This window comes from Chionomys nivalis, chromosome 4 (assembly GCF_950005125.1).
Source record: "Chionomys nivalis chromosome 4, mChiNiv1.1, whole genome shotgun sequence".
Taxonomy (NCBI): Eukaryota; Metazoa; Chordata; class Mammalia; order Rodentia; family Cricetidae; genus Chionomys; species Chionomys nivalis.
In genome coordinates this window covers 107,708,648-107,725,185 of record NC_080089.1, presented here as the reverse complement: position 1 = coordinate 107,725,185, position 16,538 = coordinate 107,708,648, and the positions used below count along the sequence as shown (strand labels likewise).

At 44.9% G+C, this 16,538-nt stretch overlaps 1 protein-coding gene across 1 annotated transcript in view; it reads left to right on the top strand.

The window, feature by feature from the left end:
• The window catches only part of Stac (SH3 and cysteine rich domain), a 113,225-nt gene that overhangs the window by 57,234 nt on the left and 39,453 nt on the right, over positions 1-16,538 (top strand). The window contains exons 3-6 of the mRNA XM_057768179.1: positions 10,554-10,654; positions 11,618-11,699; positions 12,566-12,681; positions 14,294-14,372. Coding sequence (XP_057624162.1) covers positions 10,554-10,654; positions 11,618-11,699; positions 12,566-12,681; positions 14,294-14,372 — 378 coding nt within the window. The remainder of the gene's footprint in view (positions 1-10,553; positions 10,655-11,617; positions 11,700-12,565; positions 12,682-14,293; positions 14,373-16,538) is intronic.

Genomic DNA, 16,538 nt, shown 5'->3' with positions numbered 1-16,538 from the left:
CGATGTCTCATAGCAAAATTGTTAAAGGAGGTGAGATATAACTTAATGGCAGGGCATGTGCCTGGCAGGTGTGAGGCTCTGGGTTCCACCTCCAGCACTGTAAAATGAAAACTAAAAATAAACAATAGCTTCATGTGCAGAAAGAAGGTTGATATTAGTCATACACGTAAAGACTGGCCTTCTTATTCTTTGGAAGCCTAAATAAGTAGGATATCTCCAGCCTCAAGCTCCAAGAACAAGACTGAAAGAAACAAATGGCGGTAGGATCAGGTTTTTGGAAAAGGGGGACAGGAATCAGCAGCAGAGAGTGTCAAATACAGGGTCAAGCCATCGGGTCCAAATGTCCCCCAGATCAGCAGGAGAAGACACCTCCTCTAGAAATTCAGAAGACTCCTCCTCTAGAAACTTAAGCCAAACACATATCCCAGAAGAAAAGCTGGCCGGCCATGTTTCACATTATGAACTGATGGCCCCAGGGTCAAAGGCCGTGAACTCCAAACCCAGGAGGCCCTGCGCCAACCCAGTCCTCATCGCTATTTTTAAAGCCAAGTGTGGGTGAGGGGCGGGGGAAAGGAGTTTTTCCACTAGTCGTCAGGAACTGAAATAGGAAAGATCAACAGCGGCGTTTATAAACAATGAATGCCATTAATTTTTTTAAGCCAGGACAGGGTTGGAGACGACGTTCTATAGGGAAGAGTGGGGGACGTAGGCAAGGAGAGATGGCCAAGAGGTCTTTTCAGTCTTACTAGAAGTTTTCTGCTTGATTAATGGCATTTCAGATTCGCTGGGGAGTCTGGGGGATGGCTCCATGGTTAAAGTGTTGACTGTATAAGCAGTAAGCAAGGATGGAGTTGGGATCGAGCCCCAGCACCTACAGAAAGACAGTAGATGTGGCAGGCATCCCACCTGTAATACCGTCACTTTGAAGGCAGAGACAAGGGATCCTCAGAGTGAGCTGGCTTGGTTAGGCCAGCCCTATTGGTGAACTCTGGGTTCAATTGAGAGAACACGCCTCAACAAATAAGGTACAGAGAACTGAAGACTCCTACCATCAGCCTTGGGACTCTATACTTCTCATTCCTGGAAAACTTAGCCCTGACTTGTAAGTCGAGCTGAGGGTAGCAGAGGAGAAGGGAAGGTTATTTTTAATCAGTTTTAACTGAGCCCCGTGACTAGATTCAGCTGAGATAGCAAACCTGTTCCGTTTTCTTTCCTCTTAACAGAAACCTGTTGATGGATCCGTAGGGTTTCGAGCTATCTAAAACATGACGCTCTCACTGCTCAGCTCAAGATCCTTCTAGTACATAAGACAGGGAGCGCTGTGAGAAGTCTCGGGCTCCTTTCTGGAAGGGTGAGAAACAGCAGGTCACTGAACTGAGCTGGGTCTGCTTAACATCAGCATGGTGTGCCGGAAGACCTTCAAACCAGGAGGTGTTCACTAGGGCGCTGAGAATCCAAATCCTCCCGTGTGCCCAGCCAGCACTTTCGCCACCACCCATCTCCCCAGACCCTAGGCTGCCCCCTTCCCAACCTTGCCCAGCAATGGGAACACCGAAACCCAAACTGCCACAGCCGTTCCTCCTGTTTGAACATGATCTTACTTTTCTAATTCCTCAAAAATGACACTTCCCTTCAAATACATGTCCAGCTTTGTATTTTTATTACAAGGGAAAATGTGCTCACTGTGGAAAATGAGGGGATACAAACAAGCAAAAACAAAGACTGAAAAGGTTTCTAAGTCCACACCCACATGCAGTGACAGTCCGCCTGGTGCCCACGTCAGCCTTTTAATGCCTGTTTTAAATGCATCTTCTAAAGATTTGGGGCTTTTTTGCTCTGAGGAGACACTTTTTCCATTATATTTGTGAACATCATGTCAGCCATTAATATTCTCCCACTGGCCAAAACTCTAGTTTGTTCATGGATGTACCCAACTTTAACTACTATCCGAGTTTGTGGTATTTGTTGGTTTTTTTTTACATATCTCGCTGTAACTAGAAAAACGGAAGAAGAGAGCCTTTGTTGCTAATTCTTTGCACATATAGTTATTTTCCTAACACCCAATCCTGTGATTGAAAATTCTGTAAGTTTCTGATGTTTAGAACAAAACCTGATACCAAGGAAACACTTGTCCCAAGTTTAGCTAACAACAAGTGATGTCATTTCCCTCCCGCAGCTGCCAGGTGCGAGAGTGATTGCCTTGCCATAGGCGACCAGTGGCTGGTTCGTTTGGGGTTTTCAATTTCTACTTATTTGGAAGAGAGAAACAATAGAGAACTTTATATCCTTTCCTCTAACTCTTTGGTTTCTAAGTCTACCATCTATTTTGTTTTTGTTTTTGTTTTTATTGTTTGGTTTTTTGAGACAGGGTTTCTCTGTAGCTTTGGTGCCTGTCCTGGAACTAGCTCTTGTAGACCAGGCTGGCCTCGAACTCACAGAGATCCACCTGCCTCTGCCTCCCAAATGCTGGGATTAAAGGTGTGCGCCATTGCTGCCCAATAAGTCTATCATATATTAAATGTTTAATTTTCAAATCCATTTACCTTGTCAGTTGTAGGTTCATATCTTTGGATAATACTGTAGGCCTTTGGCTCTTCGCCTTTATTTCTTCAATTTGTAGGAACAGTTTATAAATCCTATGTAATAACATTGATTTCATCCTCTTTCTGCATAGTGTATTAGTTTCAACTCTTAGTTTCTTGCCCCATACAAGTTTTATTACCGAACTCCTTCTAAATAGCACCTGTTGCTTTCTCCAGAAAGGAAGCAGATGCCGCGCCACATTTGTGTCTAATTCTCCTCTCGCTGCTACAGGGAGAAATCGCCTTCAACAAGCCCTGAGTTGTTTCTTCTCCTTCCTTCCCCCTCCTTCTCTTAAGCACTGAGTTCTTCAAGATATTATTTGGCTCTTTTAATCCACATTATTGGTTATGGCGTCCACATAAACCTCGTGTGTAACTTAGCCGGGACTCTTGAAAACTTTTAGCAAGATTATTTGAAACAAATAGATAGAGGGTTTTCAACAATGGACTTCTTCCCTGATTATTTAATAAACACGCATGTAGAAACTTAAATATTACCCAAGTAAAAATATTAATATGCTTGATAAGTGCAATTCACTTCCCTGTAGAATGAATTCCTCTATAAACAATGTATTTCATTAGTGTTTTATAACATATTCATGTGCAAATGTACTTAAGACTAATAGTTTTTAAGAGGCTTCGTTTTTAAAGATTTTGTTTTATGCATATGAGTACTTTGCCTGTATGTATGTATTATGTAAACCACAAGCATGCCTGGTGCCTACAGAGGCTAGAAGGCACCACTTGGGTGCTGTGGACTGATCTGGGTTCTCTGCAAGAGCAATAAGTACTCTAAATGGCTGGGCCATCCCTCCAACCCCTCGAGACTAACTTCCACACAGCGAGGACCACCTTGCCTGTTTGTAACTCTAAAGGAGAGGTTTGGAGATGATGCACCCAGAAAGACTGATGCATTCAGACTTACACAAAAGCATGAGCAGTTCTTTAGTTTGCTGTGGCTAGCTCAGACTTAAGGAATCTGAAGTAGTGACCCCAGAGTAAGTCGCTGTTTGGGAGGTGAAGATCTGCTTCTCTCAGCACCGCGTTTCAGCAACTCAGAACCGAGCATTTTGTCCAAGGTCTCAGAGCACAGGACTGCTGTGGGAACCTTTTAAGAGTCTATGCCCAGCTTTTTCCACTATGCCACGCTGTCTTCATAAATTACACGTGTATATACATGCACACATACCCAGATATGAACAACCAAATATAACTTATATGTAGAAGGCATAGTAATTTGTTAAACTATCATCTTATTTTTGTATTTTACTGTCTTACAACCCCAGTTTTATAAGAATCAACCAAAATCTTTGAAGCTGGCTCAGTGGGAAGACTGAGGTCCTGAATTCAAATCCCCAATACCACAAAACAACCCCAGTTGGCAATGCTGCAAATGCCAACAACCCCAGTTCTAGGTGGTGGAGAAAGAAAAATCCTCCAAGCTTGCTGGTCAGCCAGGCCAGCAGATACAGCAAGCCACAGGCTCAGTGAGAGCTCTCTTTCAAGAAAATAAAGCAGAGGAGATGAAGGAAGACATTTGCCTCTCTGCTCTGTTTCCCATGTGTGTGCAGTGGGCACACACACCAACACACAAACAGGCACGCACACACACACACATCAGACCACACACAAACATATACACCAAAAAAGAGTAAATAACCAAGATTAGAATACGGTTTTGACTAAAGGAGAAATATCCTTTATCATTTTAAAAGATGAAGTAGCAAGTCCCTGAATAGATGCATAGCATACCTGGGAACACCAGTGCAGACATAATGGCTAACACTCTTGCAGCCTTGACTGGCATGTTCCTGACTATCAGCAATTGTCATGATAAGGCCACTTGTTTGTCCCTAGCTGCTCAGCCGAGAAACAATCACACCGAAACTGTATTAATTAAATCACTGCTTGGCCCATTAGCTCTGTTTTCTTATTGGCTAACTCTTACATCTTAATTTAACCCATTTCTAGTAATCTGTGTATTGCCACGTGGCAGTGGCTTACCAGGTAAAGTTCCAATGTCTGTTTCCGGTGGGGCTACATGGCTTCTCCCTAACTCCTCCTTCTTTCTCCCAGCATTCAGCTTAGTTTTCCCTGCCTACGTAAGTCCTGCTCTATCAACAGGCCAAGGCAGTTTCTTTATTCACCAATGGCATTCATAGCATACAGAGGGAAATCCCACATCAAGCAATCACCCACTTAGAGGGTTTAGCATGCATAGTGGGAAGAATTCTCTGTGTTTTACCTCCACATTGCATGTTTTCTAAGGCTCGCACTGAGCCCTGATACTTGTCAGCCCAGGGAGCTTTTTAAGACTTTTTATTTTCATGTATATGCATGTGTGTATTTGTGTCTATGTGTATATATGGCACATGTGTGTTAGTGCCCAATGAGGTCAAAAGAGAGTGTCAGAACTCCTGGGGCTGGAGGTACAATCTGTTAGGAGCAATCAGACCAAGGTGCTTGGGAACTGAACTTGGGTTGTCTCCAGTTCCTGGGGGCTTATTCTTATGTCCTCAACCAGGAATGGGACCAGAATGTCTCCTCTGAGGAAATGTAATAGTTCATTTGCAGCCCCAGAATCATCTAGGAGACTTTAAAACCCTGGATATCTTGCTATTTCTCACCAACCCCATTCTTATTGATCATACTTATCTTTTTATTTTCTCATCCTAAGAAACAATCAGACTTTCGGGGCAGTGGGGTGGGTCATGGCTGTCTTCCTAGTATTGCTCTTTCAATTTCAGTTAAGGAAATATGGACAGATGAGGGTTGACATCTGTTGATTCACAAAAGGCTAACAGAAGGCTACCAAGAAAGGAAGAGAGCTAAGTTTCACAGCAGGGTAGACTGAACCTTCCTCCTCTTTCCTTTCCCAAGCAGGTTCCTGCTCCCAGGCCTTAGTTCTATAGAAAGGGGAGGTGGCCAGCTCTACCTCAGAGGACTACTGAAATAATAAGAAGAGTGCACCAGATCTCCTCTGGTCTTGGAAGCTAAGCAGGGTTGGGCCTGGCTAGTGCTTGGATGGGAGACCACAGAAGGACTAGAAAGCTCCTCAGCCAGTGTGTCACGTACTCAGCCTTTGTTCATTCTTCCCAGTGAAGCTGCCATCTGTGTCTGTCCCTGCCTCCTTGGCTAAAATAACAGTTTATATGCAAACCACAAGGGTCACTTATTAATCAAATGAAGAAACCTGAAAAGAATTATTCCTCCTCATAGCTCAATTATTTTTAATTCTTTCTTACAGTATCAAGATAACAATTCAAGTTCCTGACCTCTAGTATAGTGTTCTTCCTCTCAGGTGTGTCCATGTGTGTGTATGTGATCACTGACAAACTCAGACCGTTTCTTTAAATTGCCCTTTGTCCCAATCCCAAGAGACGGAATCATGCTCCGTGGCTTTATTTGGCTTTGTCAGCCTTGTGTGACCTTAGGATCTTAGAAATCGTCTCCATATCCTTATATCAAAGAGAACTGGCATGTCAGTGTAGTGTAAATGCATGCCATACCCTGTATGTGTTGGTTAGAAACTACAATATGTAAATATATATGTGTGTATACATATATACATATACATATATCCCCACAGGTAGCAATTACAGTTAATCACCTATAGTCTGAAATTTTTAAATGGAAAATTCTATAAGTAACTAAGTCATAGGCTTTAACTGTACACTCTTCTGACCAGTGTGGTAGAATGCCACACTGCCCTGCTCAGGAACACAGCATCCCCTCCTGTAGTGTATGCAAGCGGTATAAGTTACCTGCCTGGGCATCACACCGCAGCCATTGGTTATCAGACCAGCTCTGCCGCAGGGCCCATGTCGCGCATCCCACTTGACCTCCTCCTAAAGGCTTCTACCACCTCCCATCACAAGAAGACGGGGAGTACAATTCATGAGGTGTTTTCAAAAAGGGAAGAGACAGGAAGGTTTTGTAGTCACATAAATTTCATTATGGTATAATGTTACAATTTTCCTTTTTATTGTTAGCTGTGGTATAAATTAACCTTATCATAGGAAAGAATAGGAATAAAAGCAGTGTATTTAGAATTCAGCACTACCCATGGTTTCAGGCATAAAGTGGAAATCATAACCCTGACAGATACGGGTGAACTGCTATATTTATAGATGTTCATGTTTATATATAGGGTTATACATTCTTGAAGTATTTTTCCCAAGCTGGCTGGGTATTGTGGTACACATCTGTAACTCAGGCAGTGAGGAGGCTGATGTAGAAAGGTTATGATCGCCTGGCTTACATAGCATTCTTGAGTCTTGTGTCAGAAGAAAAAACTGTTTTCTCAAAATCATAGTTTAAAACCTTTTTTATGATGTGATTTACATTAATTTTCCTCAAATGATCTGTAGTTGTTAATTTTACAATGGGACGACAAACTTGAAGCAATCTAAACATTTATATGATTAACTTTTAGCCCTTGTTTGTTGCTAATTCAAATACTGCAGTGTGGCTAGATGTCTTTCCTTTCACGGGTGGTTCTCCCCACCCCACCTCCATACTATTTCTCTAATTAAGGGATCTCAGTTGTTAAATCTTACTTTAACTTTGACATTATATGGAACTTTCCCAAGAGTCAAGCAATGTCTCAGTGCCAGCATTCTTACAAACTTGATCTAGCCAGTCTAAGTGTGGTGGCACACGCCTGTGCCCTCAAAACTTAGGAGGAAAGTCAAAAAGATCATACCTAGTTAATTCAAAGCCAGGCTGTGCTATATAGCCAGACTTGGTCTCAAAAGTGAAAAGCAAAAGGAAAAAAAACGAAGCTGGGGATATAGCTTACTTACTAGTAAAGCCCCTTGTCAATCATGTGCAAAGCCATAAGCTTAATCTCCAGTACCACAAAAAGAAAAAGAAAAATTAAACAGTATGGCCAACTGTTTAAAATACATACCTAATAATTTTCGTTAATAGCATGGCATTCTAATCCAGTAGATGTAGCTACCAGCATGGAGGGGGAAAATCAATCTTTGCATATAGTTCTTATTCTCTCTCTCTCTCTCTCTCTCTCTCTCTCTCTCTCTCTCTCTCTCTCTCTCTCTCTCTCTCTCTCTTCCTCCCTCCCTCTGGGGGGGGGGCTGTTTTTTGAGTTAGAACACATGTGACAGTCAAAGGACCAGATGTTGGTCCACATCTTTCACCATGTTTGCGACAGGGTCTCTTGTTGGCCACTGTGTCCTCTGGACCAGGTGGCCCACCAGCTTGCAGGGATCCCATCTCTCTCCTATCTCCCCGTGAGAATGCTGGGGTTTCAGGCGTGTGCTATGGAAAGGAGGCATGTAAGACTTCAATGGGTTCTAATGATCCATGCTCAGGTTCTCACTCTTAACATTTTAACCCCAACACATTTCCCCAGCCCTGATGGAAAAGCGTTTAGGTGTTTTTCCCCAACATATATGTGTAGACTTCCTTACACTCTATCCTTGAGCATTTAGTTCTGAATGGATGGCTCAGTAACCCACTGTTTAACACATTACTTAATGTAATACAAGATCATGAAACAGCCCATTATGTAGACCCTAATCAGTATTGTACTGGCCTTAACCTGCTCTATTTGAAGTTATGTCTCACCACATGAGAACCCTCTCTCCACACAGCTGCTAACAGTGCAGTGTCAGAATGAGGTAGTTAAGGGATCAGAAGTGTGCGGTTGCATTTTTAAGTTCGAAGAGCCAGTGTGGAAATATTAAAATTCAATACTATATACTTCTCTCTAGTCAGACATAAGGGAACTCACAACAAAGCCTTGGAAGTGGAAGGCAGTAGTCACAAAAAGAAGTCAGACCAGGCCTTCTCCAAATCTTTCTAGAATAAACCAGGACCACTGCAGTGATCCAAATCACTCTCTCCCTGATCTCTGAAGCTGAGAGTAGAAGCTTTCTCCCTTCAGTCAAGCTTGTCACTTGTGCAGAAGTGGGCACACCTAGCACGGAGTCATCGCTGTCACTGCGCAGTGGAAGTGGCACACCTAGCACGGAGTCATCGCTGTCACTGCGCAGTGGAAGTGGGCACACCTCACACCGAGTCATTCCTGGCGATCTGATTCACGCCAAGCAGCGGAGTATAAAAGCAGGCTGGAAAACTGGAGTCAGGGAAAGGAAATGTATAGATGAGGGAAAATAGACCATCATTTATAATGACGCCATTTCAGAGGCCAGCTCACAGGGAAACCACTTCCTTTTGAAGATCTTGCTTACCTTCCCACGCAAGCACAGATAGTGAGTTCAGAACTGAAATGGAAGTCATTGCTTTCCAAGGCCAGTCTTCGGAAAAACAACATGCTTTACCTGAGGGATTATTCTCAGAAAAAAAAGGGGGGGACTTTTTTGCCACAGTGTATAAACAAGTAATATGCTTTTAAGGTGTGTATGTGCGTGCGTGCGTGCATGTGTGTATGTGTGTACGCGCACACGCAGGCGCGTGCTGAGGGGGCAGCTTCAACCGTAGCAGAGACAGGTCCTCTGTTAAATGGTGCTTCCTGAAGGGACTTTCTAGGTGGCACCTCCCAGTGGATGGGCTTACACATTGCTTTTCCACACGAACTGTGCGTCCTTGCATTTCTTTGTTATACCATCTAATTTATCCCAACTTCACCGCCACATACATCAAGCAATCCTGCCAAAATGGGAGGAGGTATTTGAGGCAAGCTGTGAAAGAAAGGAACAAGGTGGGACCTCGATTGCCTTGGGACAAATTACAACCCCTGACTTCTCATTTTTAAGATTAAACAATGCAGATAGAACTTCACGTCCCTCTCAGCTACTGAATACTCCTCCACTGTCAAAGAGTCTGCTCCCGTGAGGTACCTCAGATCTGTCACTGTTGCTTCACTGTGTACTGGGATCGTGAAGGGATTTGTTCATTAGTTTATTTAATGTGTTGTGCACAGGGCAAGGTTTGCAGCAGCACACCAAGGCACACCATCCTTGGTCTCGTTGAGTTCACCCTCCAGAGGCAAAGACAAAAGCAAGCTTTCAAGTAAATGCTTGTTGTTAGTTATGATGAATATTCTAAAAGATAGTCCTAGGGTGCTTCAAGAAAGGACCTTGGGAGAGCTGGGTTGTGGCTCAGAGACTTGAGTGCATACCTAGCATGTGAGAGACCCCAGTGTTCATCTCCAGTATGAAGGAGGAGGAGGGGGAGATAAAAGGAGAGGCTGGAGAATCAGAGGGGGAGAAGGAGAGACAGAGAGAGACAGAGAGATAAGAATAACGGAGTAACAGGATGGAAGTAAGAGGGAGAAGAGAGAAGAAGATGAGGGAGAGGATGAGACGAGAGGACCGTGGAAGAAGGGAAGGGAGGACAGAAGGAGGAAGAGGGGGTGGTAGGGAGATACAAGGAAGGAAGGGAAATGCTTGGTATGAATGACAGAGTCGAAGTATAAGGGGTCACTAGACAAGTGAAGAGAGACCGAGCAGCATCACAGATACAGAAAGCAGCACATGCAGGGACCCTGAGGGACTAAAGAGCTAAGGCATCCAGAGAACTGAAAGAAAGTCACATGACTGACAGTTCATAAGCGTAAGGGATTGCAAGCTTCCCTTTTCTGCCACACCTCCCCGTCACGGTGAGCAGATGAGAATGGGTGAGATGTTAGGACCAGCACAACTCAGTAGGGCTCAAAAGAGAAGAGGGACGTTGGATGACCAGCATGAACAGTAAAGAACATGGATTTTGCTAACCTGAATTCAGACAAATAAAGCACGGGTGTTCAGACTTGCTAACATTACGAACATAAAAAGGGAGAAAGCAGAGCAAATGTCTTGAGCAGGAAATGTGAGGTGGGGGGAAGGATACATTATATTAAAATTTTCCATTTATCAAGTTTCCTGAAAAAAAAAATCTCAGAGAAGAATTAACTGGCTAGAAGTTTCCCTTTCTTTCAGTGATTTCTGACCAGACCACAGGAAAGGGCAGGCTGTACCTAACCAAAGTGTGCTGTGTGCCTGACAGGAACACACGCCAAGCACGGACTGCGCTGCGGGGCCTGTAAGATGAGCATCCATCACAAGTGTGCAGACGGCCTGGCACCCCAGCGCTGCATGGGCAAGCTGGTAAGGGCTGGTGAGGACAGATGGAGTCCTGGAACACTCTGAGTCCTTAGGAGTCTGTCCCAGGGAAGCCACACCCGAGAAACGCCTTTTCAGGAGTTCTGAAGCGACCCCAGAAGCACTGTAATTGGCACAGTAAAGCAGCTGAGACGTGCCAATATCTGTAACGAATGTGCTACACCGGACAGCAGTCCGACCCTCAGAGAGTGTCCCACCTCTCAGGTGGGGACTTCTCAGCTGTAGCGCTTCATTCCTCTTCCTGGGACAATTCAGGCTTTCAGAGTGAACACTAAACATTACAGGAGCCCCCATCAGCCAGTGCAAACTAGGGTGCTTTGATACTGTGTGTAGCTGTTGAGTGGGGGCGGAGAGAAGACTGAAGCTAATCCACCCAACACACACACACACACACACCCGAGTGTCCCTGTGACAGTCACATAGGTCAAACTAAAGGAGATCTCCCAGTCTTGGACATTCTGCTTAGGCCATCTCAGGAGTGTGGCCTTTAGTCTCAATGTACCCCCAAACATGTTTTGAAGACCCCTGACCCAGAGTTTCCAAAGTATTAAATTAGAATGTCTACCATAGGGAAGACAGTCTCCAGCCCAGGAAGGAATTCTGATGTCTCTCTGATTCTAAGGAAAAGTTCATGATAACTGGGGACAATGGCTTAACACCAGATGCAATGCCATCAAAGACCTGCTTCAGGGTGGGGAGCTGCCTCTAACCCCAATCTCTAGCAATACTCAAAGATGGGCACCACTTGCAAGAGATGTGTGAGGATTCATAGATGCTTATGGGTTTCAAGTCACCTGCCAACCCTGGGGTGTATCAAATCCAGGTCCTTAGAAAATGCCTCTGGTGATTCTGGCTTGCAGTGGCCTCTCCTTTTAAATTCCTGTCACATCTGTCCCCTTCTGTATATCTTCTGACATTAAGTCTTTCTCTTTTTCATTCTCTCTCCAGCCAAAGGGATTTCGGCGTTACTACAGCTCCCCTTTGCTCATTCATGAACAGTTTGGATGCATTAAAGAAGTTATGCCCATTGGTGAGTTGGGACGAGGATGCACGGAGGTGCCAGTGATGATGGTGACCCTATAGGGGCTGCAAAGCCAGTGGAATAGCAGAGCTTCTTAGCTCTAATAATTTCTGGAGATGAAACATATGCTCTCCCTAATGGAGTTTAAAAGTAGCAGAGTCAGCCAGGCAGTGCTGGTGCACGCCTTTAATCCCAGCACTCAGGAGGCAGAGGCAGGAGGATCTCAGTGAGTTTGAGGCCAGCCTGGTCTACACCAGGACAGGGAAACCCTGACTTGGAAAAACTCAAACAAACAAACAAAAAGCAGAGTCTCAAAAGTAGATGCCATACTTTCCAGACCTTCAGCAACAAGACAACACACTTGTCCAGCCATCAACATCAAAGGACACACCCACGCAACCATCAGCATAGGACATGGCACCCTGCAGCCCATGTACAGAGTCAGCTCCCCATTTATCAAATGTCATTGAACTTCAGCCACATGCTGTAAGATGCGGCCAGTGGTCACTACTTCTCACAATTGTTTATATATGTATATAGTATATATACAACTATATATAGCATATATATAATATGCAATAATATATTAATATAGTATATGTAATATAACATATTTATCAATGCTGAGTATAAATTCAGCAAATATACTGTTTAATAAAGTGCATCTAAAGATGTGGTGTAGATATCTTCTCTCATGTTCTGATCAGTTCTGGCTGGATGTATGGAGTTCCACACAGAGGCAAGGGCATTTGATGTAAGCCCTCATCCATTGGGAAAGAGAGATGCCCCTGGTCAGGTCCCCAAGACTCTTTGACAGAGAGCTGGCTTCTTGGGTCAGCTGGGCTCTCTGAAATGGGTCTCTTCTTCTTTTGCAGCTTGTGGCAATAAGGTCGACCCCGTGTATGAGGCCCTCAGATTTGGCACTTCCCTGGCCCAGAGAACAAAGAAGTGCAGCTCAGGCAGTGGGTCTGACTCACCCCCCAGAACCTCGGTAATTGACCTTGTCTTCTGTTCTGTAAAGTTGTCTGGGTGGGAAGGGGAGGAGATGGCTCAGCTATCTAACTACTAGCAGGCAAGCATGAAGACCCATGTTTGATTCCAAGAAGTGGCAGTTCTTGTGACTGACTGTAACCCCAGCACTAGGAGAGAGAGAGAGAGAGAGAGAGAGGGAGAGGGAGAGGGAGAGGGAGAGGGAGAGGGAGAGGAGAGGAGAGGAGAGGAGAGGAGAGGAGAGGAGAGGAGAGGAGAGGAGAGGGAGCACAGATTCCTCAAACTCATTGGCTACCCATCCTCAACAAGTTGTTGAGCTTGAAGCTTAGTGGCAAACAGATGTGCACTTCTTGCCCAGTGGTAGAGAGTAAGAACATAGGTCAGGCATGCGAGACTAGAAAGCCTTCTGAAGCCACACGATTGCTAAGAAGCCATCCTTAACTCATTGAAAGCTTTGTTCTTCCACTGACTTCCAAAATTAAAAAAAAAAAAAATTATAATCATGTTTCATTGTCTACATGAGTGAAACTCTCGAGAGGAAAAGTGGCAATTGAAAGAATGAAAAGCAGCTTCCACGTGTTGTCCTAGCTCATGCATAACACGGACACCAGCTAGGTGTCCTTTTGCCTTCTCCTCAGAAACATGAATGGCAGTGGGTAGTTTGCTAGCACTGTAGGGGACGCTAAAGAGGAAGGGGACAGACCTCCCCATCCTTTGGTTCAGTCGGTTCTCAAGACTAAACCCGCACAGAAGGAAGCACTGTTTAGCATTTCCGGAAGACACACTTACTGTCTCGTTCTATTTTATTAAGAATGAGAGTGTAACAGCTGGGTCAGGGTTATTCCTCGTGAGCCCTGAAGGATCTGCTAGTAAAATGGAAGTGTTTGGCTCCGGTGGACATTGTCTCTCAGCATGTAGAATATTGCTTGTGCCATCGTACATGTGTTTTAGTATGTGCTAATGTTCCCATGAGGGTATGCAAATGTGTGTGCATGAATGTGGAGGTCAAAGGTCAAGGCAAGGCATTTCCCTCTCTCCTCCTCTCACTTGCAACCATTTTAACCATTTTTTTCTGACATGAAGTTTCTCAGTAATGCTGAAACTCACCAGGTCAGCTCACCTGGCCAGCCAGTAAGCTCAGGGGAGTGGCCCCCCGACACTGGGGTTATTGCACCTGTCCCCCATGCCTGGTTTTTATGTAAGCGCAGGGGATCCAGACTAAGGTTCTCATGCTCACACAGCAACCACTTTAAAAACTGAGCCCTCCCCAGGCTCCTGGAATTTGTAACATGACCTGATGACCTTCTGAAGAGGGTATCATTCTCATTGAAAGTTCAAATGGTGATGTTAACTCTCAGCTACTGGAAGAACCATAGAAATGGAGCTAAATGTGATTTAAATAAAAATATGCCAAACTGTGTGAGTATATGTGGACAATTTTATGTCCCTTAGCATATCAACAATGACGGACCGTATATAACAGCTGAAAATTCACAAATGTGACACAAATTCCTCTCTAGATCCAGAGCAGACATTAAAGTTCTATACTCAGTTGGCCCATGATACATCACGGCTCACTGGCTTACTCTGTGCTGTCTCCTCTTTTCTCTAAGACATCAGAGCTCGTGGAGGTTCCTGAAGAGGCTGATGGATCAGGAGATGGATCTGACCTCAGGACACGCAGCAACAGCGGTGAGTGGAAGACCAGCCTGCAGGGACTGGAGCACACTCCTGGGCTGCAAGGGCTGAATCCTTTTTTTCCACTCCCCTCTCATTCTCTGATAGCTCTGGGGAGTGGAAACCAGCCTGTAGGGACTGAAGCACACTCTCAGGGGTACAGGGCTGAGTCCATTCCTTTCACGCCCCTCTCATTCTCTGATAGCTCTGGACTATGACATGGGCAAGAGTCTGTGTTCTTGAAGAAAGGTGGGTGTCCATTCCAGGCAGTTCCAGTGTTCTGAGTCCATCTCCCTCTGCCCGCGCTGTCTCCTGTGTTCTCAGACCCACAGGCCTGGCCATTAAAAGGCTCAGGAGTTGTTTGCAACCCTTCTGTGAATGAGTTTTTCCTCCAGTGACACAGATTAGGTCTGAAAACTTGACCTCTTGTACGTTACTTTGTGCCACATCTGAGATGCCTGAATCAGGTGAGCAGTGGTGCCAGGAAGAGAGAGTGGGACACGTTAATTCCTTAAAGGAGATGAAGACTCGAAAACCACTGTGTGAGAGAGGAAATACCTCAGTAAGTGCTTGCCTTGAAAGCGTAAGGACGTGAGATGGCTGTCTAGAATCCACATTAGAAAGGGGGAAGGCGGATGGTGCCTGAGGAGTCATAGCAAAGGTTGACCACACCAGCTTCCACAAACACTGGCACACATGTACAGTCAAGCCTGGACATCATCTATACCTGCACACGTAAGAACATGAATGTGCGAGCACGTAACACACACACACACACTGAAAAAGAAAAGCAATAAGGAGTCTGGAGGGTTGGGTCGGCGGTGAAGAGGGCTGATTGATCTATCAGAGTGGCAGAGTTCAGAGTTCAGCACACACATCAGGCAACACATAAAACTACAGCTCCGATGGATCTGATGCCTTCTTCATGCCTCCATGGGCGCCTATATGCATACATACATACACACACACACACACACTAAACTAGTAGGAATATCAGCTAAGTGGTTACAGCAAAGCCTGGAAGTGTTGGCTGGGGCTTCAACTCTCTAAAGACGTCCCTAGCCTTTGGGTGGGTTGAGGATGGGGGTCTGTTTGAATGTTCCAGATAGGATTTTGCTTCACAGCACCATGGATATGTGGTCAAACACAGAGGAGAGTGATAAATACCCATTAAAGGGGCTAAAAGTAGCCCAGGGCAATTTGGCTCCAGATCTGTAAGAAGTGACTCCACAATCACAGAGATTAATCAGTTGATCAGCCTTTTTGAACCTTTCACACAGGTGTGGCTATTTTTCTGGAAACTTCAGTTCATGTGTTCTTCACCATCACACAGGAAAATGGTGGAACCTCTGAGTAGCAGACACAAGTAAGCAGGCAGAATCAGACAGAGCCATCTGGGTCCAGGTCTGTCTAGAACTGTGTGACTATCAACTGGATTTAGCCAACAGCTCGAATTCAACATCTCACAGGTTAAACCACTAGATACATAACTAAACTTATGCATTCATGTGGCGAGTTGAGCTGGCCGCTCGTGCTGAGTTTAATCTCTATTGTCACCTTTCCGCTGGCTGTCTGCTTCAGTGAACCTGATGGCCTCTACGCTGGACATCTAGGCCTCAGTAAGCCTTGCTCTTGGCTTCACCTTGAGAGCAGGTGACCTAGAGACACTAAATAGCTACTTTTTACCCCATCTCTAAATTGAAAATATTGACATCACTAGAAATTCCAACAGGCTAGGCTTAGGGAGGTCAACTAGATAGATTCGTAATGTCAAAAAGCAGAGTGAAGTGACCACAGTGGGAAAAGAAACAGACACCGGGACCCAGGGTACAAACAAGCGGTTAAAAGACAGCAAGGTGGGCTAGAAAGATGGCACAGTGGTTAAGAACATTTGCTGTTCTTGAAGAGGACCAGAGATCAGTTCCCAGCATCCACATCAGGTATCTCACAACTGCCTGTAACTCCAGCCCCAGGTGATCCAACATCCTCTTCTTTTCTCCAGAGTCGCTTGTGCACATGTAAGTACACATATTCATACACACATGCACAAATGAAAATAAACCTTGCAATAAAGGGCAAGAGCATTGCCACATTAAGGAGTCTTGGTCAAGCTGTAGTCCTGCCCATCACTGGTCTACCGTCATCTCAGCTTCATTCTTCACAGTGGTCCAGTGTGCTGTT